Genomic DNA, 9,560 nt, shown 5'->3' with positions numbered 1-9,560 from the left:
TGCCGAAGGGTAATTTTTCACCGAAAATATAGGTAATTCTCTAAATAAATTGCGAGAGTATAAAATGTTCAGTTGCACCCGAACTTAGCCTTTTCTTACTTGTTTGTTATTTAATATTGAGTTTTATCATAAATGAATTAAGGAGTTACATGGAAAATAAATACAAATAGATTTTTGTATTGTTTCATTTAATTCTACAACGTCTCTAGAATATTGTCCCAAAATAATAGTCACGATGTCACGATAACTCGAAAATTACTCAACCGATCTTGGTGAAATTTCAGACATGTCTTCGAGATACAACTTACAGTGACTTAAATATGGTGTAATATTTCAATTACAACTTATTTAAAAAAAATGAGGAATTACTAAACCCAAGTTAGCCCTTAAGTTCTGTCAATGTCTGCCAAGAGAATTCAAATATTATAACGGTTATTTTTTTTAGACGTGTGATTTTCAATGAGGTCTTGTTATTTTGACAGCCGTTACTTGATTTATATCAGTTTTATTTGCCATTTCATAATGAGGAGACTTACTCTAGAACAACGCTATTTGCAGACATATGGCTCCAATTGCTGCAAAAAGTGGTCGAAAATTGGGCCATCGGCAAAAATTTATTCAAGATAGCTGACGGTCACTTGCCAGAAATCATTTACCCTTACATTTATAATAAAGCCAAATTCTTGGACATAACATCAAAGGTAGGAAATCACCCTTAACTTGCATAATGTTATTCCTAAAATAATAAATTAATTAGTTTTCATTGCATTTAACAAATGAGGTTCTCAGTATTTATAATGAATATTATTATATTTTAAACCTCCGAAAATAAAGTGAAGATTTGGAAGCAGAGCAATATGAAAATTCGGCGTCCAAGCTCCTTACGTAGATAAAGATTTGTAAAATTGTATTCGGTTCAAGTTCGAAATAAACAAGAACCGGATTTAAGTGATCTTCAAATCTCCCACAAATACTGTAATCTGAAATAATCAAGGAAGTCCGGTATGTTGGCTGTTTTTCTTGTAATTGTAGCGGTCTTTGGGTGGATGTTCATGTCAGTTCCAATTACATCGATGCCACTGACGTGTATGCGACTGGAATGGTGATTAACAACAAAGAAAACTGCTTAACTCCCCATTCTCGGTTTCAAAAAATTGAGTTTTTTAAATTTAATTCTAACTATTCAAGAATGTTCCTTTAAAATTTTAAGTAAACATTTCAAAAACTCTTGAAGATATAGCCGATTTATGGTGGAAGCGGCAGGCGACGGCGAGAGCGTCTCAAAACTTTAAACACTTTCGAAACAGTGTTTAAACGCCTGGCGCTGGTTAGGTCAAAACCTATTATTCCAAACCGCACAAAATTTTAATAAGATATTCTATACATATATAGCTATGGTATGAACTTGGATAAATCAAATCGGCGAAGATCTAATTTACTGTTCAACTTGATTTGTGGCTGAAAAAAGGCAATTTTCAAACAAAAAATTTCAAAGGTCCGCGATTTTGTTAATTTTTGTGCGAAATTAATAATCCTATTTCATTCCAGAGCCTAACGTGTACTTCTAATCTAATTTTTAGTTTCAGAAAAGAAGGACTTTTGTTTGATCAAAAAAAAAAGCAACAACAACAACAAATTATGTAAAATTTGTTTCTTCAAAGTTACAACCCTAAAAAATAATTTATATTCATTTAGTTGAAAATCGTCAAAATTTCAAATCGAGAATGGAGGGTTCCCCTTAAATAAAAAACAGCTACGGTGATACCACAAAAATGCCATTCAAATATATTTAAAAAGTATAACCCCGTATATATCGGCAACATGCATTTTGTTGTGGTTTCATAACTCCCGCGGCATAGGAATTCAAGCCCAAAACTCGACAATTTTGTACCCACCCATCCAATTTCAAGAAAAACGAAAGAAGTTTTAAATTTTTCAAATCTGTTTTATTTATTGTTTTTTTTTCAGTTTTTATTTTTTTATGCATTTATACTTTTTTTTATTTTGGGATAAAATTTTCATATTGCAACTAAGTACTGCATACCATTGCCATTACGCTGTCATTACTTAAACAACTTGTTTGAATGTATGTATGTGTTGTTGTACAAATGTGAATTTTGTCGCTAAGTGCAAGTGTATTTGTGTGCAGTTTCAATGCATATACATATGTACGTGCGTTTGCCATTTTCCACACAAAATTCAACAAATGAGCGCATGTCATACAACCGATATTGGCTTATCAAACTAACGGCCAATAAGTAGAAATATTTGTATTTTTTTTATTCTTGCTTCCGCTTACGATTAAAGCGATTTCACAATCAAACGATTTGTTGCGATTTGCCAGCTATTTCTAGCGTTGTACGCAATGCGCTCATTTGCTGTTCTTGTTGTTCATTTTTCACAAATACATACCTCAGCTTTGCATTGCTAGTAATGTAAAATGTAATTAAATAATATAAGTACTACAATTACAATGGTACAATGCGTTGTATGCTCAACGGTATTTTTATTTCACATATTTCTTTTTTATTTTTATTTATTTTTTAATTTTATAATTTTCGTTTACTTATTGCATTAGAATAATAATTATTTGTAATACATACTGCACTGCTTCGTTTTTATTTATATGTATATGTATATATGTATGTGTGTGTGTACTAATTATATTAAATTACAATCCATTACTTATACACTTTGCATTATGACTATAATTATTCACTTTTCTTCACATAATTTTTGCAGTTTATTTTCCTTGTTTACTGTTATTTTCAACACATATACATAGTTAACTAATTGCTAATCACTTATTTACGTTTACTACAGTGTATGTTAAATAATCTAATTATTATTGTATTTAAGTATGTGCTAAGTAAAACACAAATTCTGTATACATGCGATTATTTACAATTTACAAAAAATATACATTTATGTTAATATCATTTTCCAATTGCTAAATTGGAAAAATGCTTGCTACACTTTAAGGTTTGCAGACCTTGCATTACATTATAATTTTTTTTTATTTTTTCAAAATTGTGCTTATTTTCTCAATTACGCTGATTTGTTTTTTTTTTTTTCAACTTTAAAGTTGCATAAAAATTTATTTTAATTAATTTTTATTTATTATTTTTTATTTAATAAATTATTTTACAAACGACAGGAACAAAAACGTTTTATGCTTAAAACAATACAAAACAACCTAAACGACTAAGTATGTGTGAGTGTATTTTAGTATACACTGAAAAATTGTTTGCTTAAAATTATTTAATTATTTTTTTATTACTGCGCTGCTCACTGCTTTACTGCTCTTTGATATGTTTTTTGTCAGCTTGCGAAATTAATTTAAATAAATTATAATTATTTTTATTGCATAATTTGTCACTGATTTGTAGTTTGTGTCTCGAATACTTTAATGTTTTTTCTTTTCTTTTTACATTGCGAAAAATTATTTGCTTATTGTATATAACTCGACTCTACTCCTTTTAATTTTTTTATTTTTCGTTCTGTGTATCGTGCTTTTTACAATTTCTTTTTCTAACTGTTACTCGCTATAAGCTCTGTTGCATAAGTTTTATTTCTTTGAGTTTTGGTTATTTCTTCCGGTGTACTATTTTAGGTTATTTTCTTTATATGTCTATATATAATATGTACTCTTCCACCTACTCTTATATACATTGCAACGAAAAAGAAGACTAAACAGAGAAACTCGAATGCCGTTAACTTAACATACATACATATTTTTGTATATACTTGCATATTTACTGGTTTTTACATTTGCTCTGCTAATCAAATACTTTTTTTGGTGTAAACGTCTACAAGTGGGCTGTGTACTCACCGCTCAATTAAAAATTATCAAATCACATGTAAATTATTGTCCGATAGGTCAAATTCTCAATTTCGTTGCGCCCACCTCCACAAACACTCTCCGTGTATGCGTGTTGTTTCGCTTACTCACCTCACGCTACAACAACACACTCGGTTGTACACCGTTATACGAATTACGGCCGCAACGTCACTTTTGGCGCTTGTTGTTGCATATGCTGTTCGCGAAATGCGATCAACGAACGAAAGGCGGACATTGGCGACGCTGAGGCAGCTGCTGCTGAGGCAGCTGCTGCTGCGGCCGCTGCCGCTGCTGGTATCACATGGGTCAGTGTGTGCGTATGCGTATGAGTGTGTGTGTGTGTGAGCGCAGGGGTTGCAGCGCTGACGAGTAACAGCGAAGTCGACGACGCAGCAGCAGCTGTAGTTGACTGCGGCAGCGCTGCATTCGCTCCGGACAACATTGTTGTTGTTTTGGTTATGTTTGTTGTAGCATTTACCGACGGCGACATTGGTATTACGGTCAACTGTCATGGTTTGCCCGGCGACAATTTACCCGAATTGGAGGAGTTCGATGAGGATGTGGAATTGCCGGAGATGGGACCCATATGATGTGATTGTGAGAGACTCATCGAGGTGGGTGGCTGCACAACATCGCAACCAATCGATGAGGATGTGCTGGAGGCTGATGGTGAGGCGCCCGCTGGTGGTGGCACATGTTGTGGCGTATGATGACTGCCCGTTGTGGTGAGGCTGAGTGGCGCGAAGGGTGTGCCACCAGTAACGGCGGCCTTCCATAGCAGCGGATTCATGCTGAGTCCATTGTGTGCTGCTAGGCTGGCGTTGAAATTACGCTGATGCTCGAGAAATTCCTGAGAGGGTCCCGTAAGACCGGCGGGGTTGTAAAAACCGCGATACAGATCGGGCCGCACATAAGGTGAATAATTTGGTATGCGCGCCGCCAGCGGTGACAAAATCTTACCGGGTGAGGCATGTTGCGCGGGATGGCCATAGAGTGCGGGATGTGTGGGTGGTAATTCGCCAAGTCCGCCGCTACCGGGCAAACCTATACCGCCGGGTGGACTATCTTTCGCGGATGAGTCTTTACCATCCTTGGATGCCATATCCGCTAGCGACCATATGCGTGGTTTCGCTGCTAAACTGGCGCTGGTACTGACACCGCCAAGACCACCTGCACCGCTAGCCGCTTGTAAAGAATTATGTTGAGCTTGCTGATGTTGCTGCAACAGCTGTTGTTGATGGTGATGGTAGGCAGCGATGTCGGGTGGTGAACCGGCTGGTGGGCGGAAGTGGTGATGTAACGCGGCGGGATGAAAGAGTGGATGACCGCCACCAGGCATGCCCATGGGGCGATCATAAAGGTCGGGTGAGCCATTTGGTGAGCCAGGACGCGAACCAGACCATTCGCTATTGTTGCTCTCACCGGGACGGTCACTCAAGTCGCCCAAACGATTCGAGCGATCTTTGTCATCGTTCGAGCCCAAACCAGAGTCTTTGGCATCTAAAAGAGCAGAAGAAAAAGAAACGGAATAGCAAATTAGTAACATATAGTGGGAGTATGTACATAAATTATATAGGGAGAGGCATAAAGTATTATTCATTCTTAATTTCTAACATTTCCAGCAACTTACCTAGCAAATCATTATCATCGGTGCTCTTATGATCGTCATCATCGATATTTGCATCATCCTCGTCGACGCGATTTCTCGGCTCCCACGTCATTTTATTCTCTTTTTTCAGTCTTCTTCTCGCATTCGCGAACCATGTCGACACCTGCGTCAACGTCATTTTCGTTATAATTGCCAACATGATTTTCTCCCCCTTCGTGGGGTAAGGGTTCTTCTTATGTTCATTCAGCCAGGCTTTCAATGTTGAGGTGGTCTCGCGGGTGGCATTCTTGCGACGCGCTCCATTCAAGTCGACACCATAACTGCAAATAGAGTAAAGAGAAAAACAAAATCGGGTTAACGCGGTTCGAGTTTAACGGTAACATGTTACTCTATATATTTTATACAAAATGTACTTAGTTAACAGTTATTAGACTGCCTGACTGGCAGTCTACTGTGGACAAGGGCGGGTTTTAATGTTGTCGACATGGCTGAGTGCAGGTGATTACAATTAAATATAATGCGGCATAAGGCGATTAAAAAATGTGCTACATGGCGAATTTAAAGCGCCTAACAGACTAACAGAACAGTGTGGCACAAATGTGCTTATTACGCATGTTGCCACATGCGCGAAAAATGTGTTAAGAAGGTGTAAGGTAAATGGCGTATTTGGAAAGCTGGTTAAATGTAAGTAATTTTTATGCTATTAGCAGCTATTTAAGGTGACAGGAGCGGAATAAGACAGTGTGGCGCCTTAAGTTGTTAGAAAATTTTTACAGTATATAATGTCTGAATGTGGCAACATTTATTTTAAAGTTAACGATTATTTACAAAACGTATTTGTAGTTTAAAAATATACTTTTTCAGTTACAATACCGTTATGATGTTATTTACAGCAATTAACGGTGAAAAAGAAAATATAGATTTTAATTTTTTTATTATATCTATATGATTGTTTAACTTTCATAATCGCAACTAAAGCTGCAATAAAACCACAACAGAACGAACTTAAAAACCAGCTGTTGCAAGCAACGCAGTCAACTTTTACATATATACACACAAACATATAGGAGTGCTTGTCTGAGTATGTTATTTAAAACTCGTTTTGCATTACATTAACGGCAGCTTGCTGCTGCTACACTTATTAAATTACATAGCAGCGAACACAACAACACACACTTCACATTAAACAGGCAACATACAACGTAGGACATGATTCGCAACGATTTTTAATTGATTTTCAGCACAAAAAGGCAACACAAACAAACCGACACAATGCTACACATTTTCACTTTATAACTGAACTGCGTATGTGCCGCATATTGTGGCCACCACTAGCAGCAGGCGGCCGCGCGCCACACCTTAGGCGTGAAACTTGGCGTCCACGTTGGCGTACAAACCACAAAATTTGGCGGTGCCTGGCATGGCAGCCACACGACCAACATGGCGGTCAACATTTACGCGCAATTTGTGGTCGCTTAATAGGCGCCGCGCAATACAAAAAGTGCAATTAAAATGAAAAAAAAAAAACAACAAAGGAGCGCATAACATGAAAAATAGTGAAAGAAAATTAAAAAAAAAAAAGTAAAAGTGAAAATAAAAAAAAAAATTATCTCGAGAGTTACTGTGCTAAAATGGCTTGTGATTGGTTGTAAGCGCGCCAGAGTATGCACACACGCATACATACATATATGTAAATCAATTGCCATGCTGTTTGTTTGTTTGTTTCGACTAATGGCGCGCTGCACATTTGCTTATTATAGGCCTTTGTGGTTCTGCAGGCAACTGTGTTGGTCAATCAGCCAATTGTGGGCTGGGCGGTTTGCATAGCCGACGGCAAAATCACCATTCGCAATTTACATGACTACGCGTAGTTATGTGCAGATGTGCGCGTATTTCAAGGTCTGCAGCAAACATTGCATGGGCGGCGAGACACATCGATATATTGCCTATACATGCGTATATCTATGTTGCTACAATTTTCTGGCATGTTGCAAGCTCCTGTTGTTTGCGTATGTATGTCTGTTATGGCTTTATTGGCTATGCTTCGACCACATAATTGCTGTTTTAACATGAAAATGGCTTGCTACTGCTACTGTCGTTGTGCATTCGAACATTAATGGCTGTTGTTGCTGTAAAGCACTGCATTTTATTTAGCAAAATCGAGCAGCAGGCACTGTGGAAAGTCAATTGTAGAGATCTATTTGTTTGGTTAATTTTTTCTACGTAAAAATATGTATGAAACTATTAGGAATGAATGAAGTATCGCAACAAGCTAAAACAGCAGAAAGTTTAAAGCAAAATTGGCAAGAAAATTTCGTATGCGTGCCTTTAAAGCTTGCAGCTGTGAGCAGAATATGTCACCTAGGCCTTTTAAGTATGTTCAATAAAGACTTTGTTTACTATTTATTGGAACTAAAAGTAACACCTGCAAGCTACAGCCCAAAGTTGGGGGCGCACACGGTGCTCTTGGCTTGACTGTTAAAAAAAAATATATTGGCACATACATACGTAGTCATGTAGCAGCAACTTGTAAATCACAGCACAAACTTGCTACTACTATATAAATATATGTCTATATTCATCATTTTACAGGTGTTTCACACAGGTGTCACTTGTGTTGCGACATACAAGCGCGGGATTAGCCATTGTTTATTAATATTAAAATGCAAATAGCATTTTTGTTTAGTACAAAATTGTGTTAACACCTGACAGGAAAACGGCTAAGCATGTTTAGGCACATACATACAAATTGGTCAACAAACATATTGACAAGTGTTGCAAGTATTATATTGCATATATGCATAGATGTATTTTAAAATATTATATTTTAATTACAACATGTAATGTAAGTGAATTTTTCGTAAAATAATTTTTTTTGCAGGAAATTAATTTATTTTCGCTATCACTTTGGTTGCACAATCATTTCCTGCCGCAAAAAAAATATTTACAAATTTTAAATATTTAATATTATTAGCAAACGGAAACTTTTACAAACTTATATTAATTTTGTATTTATATACAAACGTATATTTGTATGTGTAGTGTTATGCATTTGAAGCGCGCCGCGCATTTGCATTACGTGACGGGATGTTTACAATTGTCTAATTGACGTCTGTTGAGGTGTGAATTGGTGTCAAGTGAAATGTAGAAATCTTCTAACTATGCATATGAAATTGTAATTTCAATTTATTGTTGATATTACATGCATGCATGTGGAAAAATGTTGTTTCTACATTATTTATTGCATTGCATTTAATCAATCAATTATCTTTTTTAGCGCTCTTTTTTGTTCAGTTTCCATAAATTTTTATCACATAAATTAACTAAATTATTATGTGATATATTTATGTAAGCGCAAATGCATGCATGCGACGCCTGATTTTTTCCTTGGCACACAGACACACAAGTCAATGTGTTAAGTTATGCCACCTAAAGCGCATTGCTGCTATTATTTTTCTTTTTTGTTTTCTTTTCAGCATTTTACTTCTTCTGCTCCACTTGATTTGTTACTCTGTTTGCAATCCATCAACATCTTTACGAGCTTGTGTGTTGTGTTGCTTGTGCAGCTTGTACGTATGTCAATTGCATTTTACGCACGTTGAATTAAGCCGCACTTCGATTTGTACAAATTCTCGCGTATTATTGTTGAATTTTTATTTAAATTGATATTTACAATTCGACACAAGCATAAGTACATGTATACATACATACAAATATGCATTCCACATGCTTGCCGATGGTTTCAGCGCTATGCTGCTGCATTGTTGACGTTTGGTGCATCAGCCATGCTGGGCACGCAGCAACAAAGCAACAACAATGCGTATGTGTTGTAAAATATGCATTTATTTGAATATATGAGTGTGTGCGTATGCAATTATGCGCTTTTATAGAGACGCAGTTAGTCACTTGGCGGCAGGAAATATGCATAGCTGCTGCAAAAAAGCAATATCAACAACAGCAAAGCATTTGCACGTGCGCCAAGCGCGTTCTGTTTTTGAGTGGCCACTGTTGACGACCAACGTAGCAGCTAACAGCTCATGTAGACCGCCTACGCGTGCTTCCTTACATTAATTGCATGCTCTTTAAATATTTAATTTCATATAAGCTACA

General features: G+C 36.5%; 1 protein-coding gene across 2 annotated transcripts in view; it reads right to left on the bottom strand.

Annotated features, from left to right (window-relative positions):
* Window positions 1–2,267: 2,267 nt before the first annotated feature.
* LOC105221036 (homeobox protein caupolican) overlaps window positions 2,268–9,560 on the bottom strand; it is a 117,542-nt gene continuing 110,249 nt past the window's right edge. For both annotated transcript variants that reach the window (XM_054228766.1, XM_011197681.3), the window contains exons 4-5: window positions 5,472–5,770; window positions 2,268–5,341 (exon numbers count right to left, since the gene is read on the bottom strand). In XM_054228766.1, the coding sequence (XP_054084741.1) occupies window positions 4,350–5,341; window positions 5,472–5,770 (1,291 nt within the window). In that variant the 3' untranslated portion in view covers window positions 2,268–4,349. The remainder of the gene's footprint in view (window positions 5,342–5,471; window positions 5,771–9,560) is intronic.

This window comes from Zeugodacus cucurbitae, chromosome 4 (genome assembly GCF_028554725.1).
Source record: "Zeugodacus cucurbitae isolate PBARC_wt_2022May chromosome 4, idZeuCucr1.2, whole genome shotgun sequence".
Taxonomy (NCBI): Eukaryota; Metazoa; Arthropoda; class Insecta; order Diptera; family Tephritidae; genus Zeugodacus; species Zeugodacus cucurbitae.
This window is presented reverse-complemented; position numbering and strand designations above follow the sequence as displayed.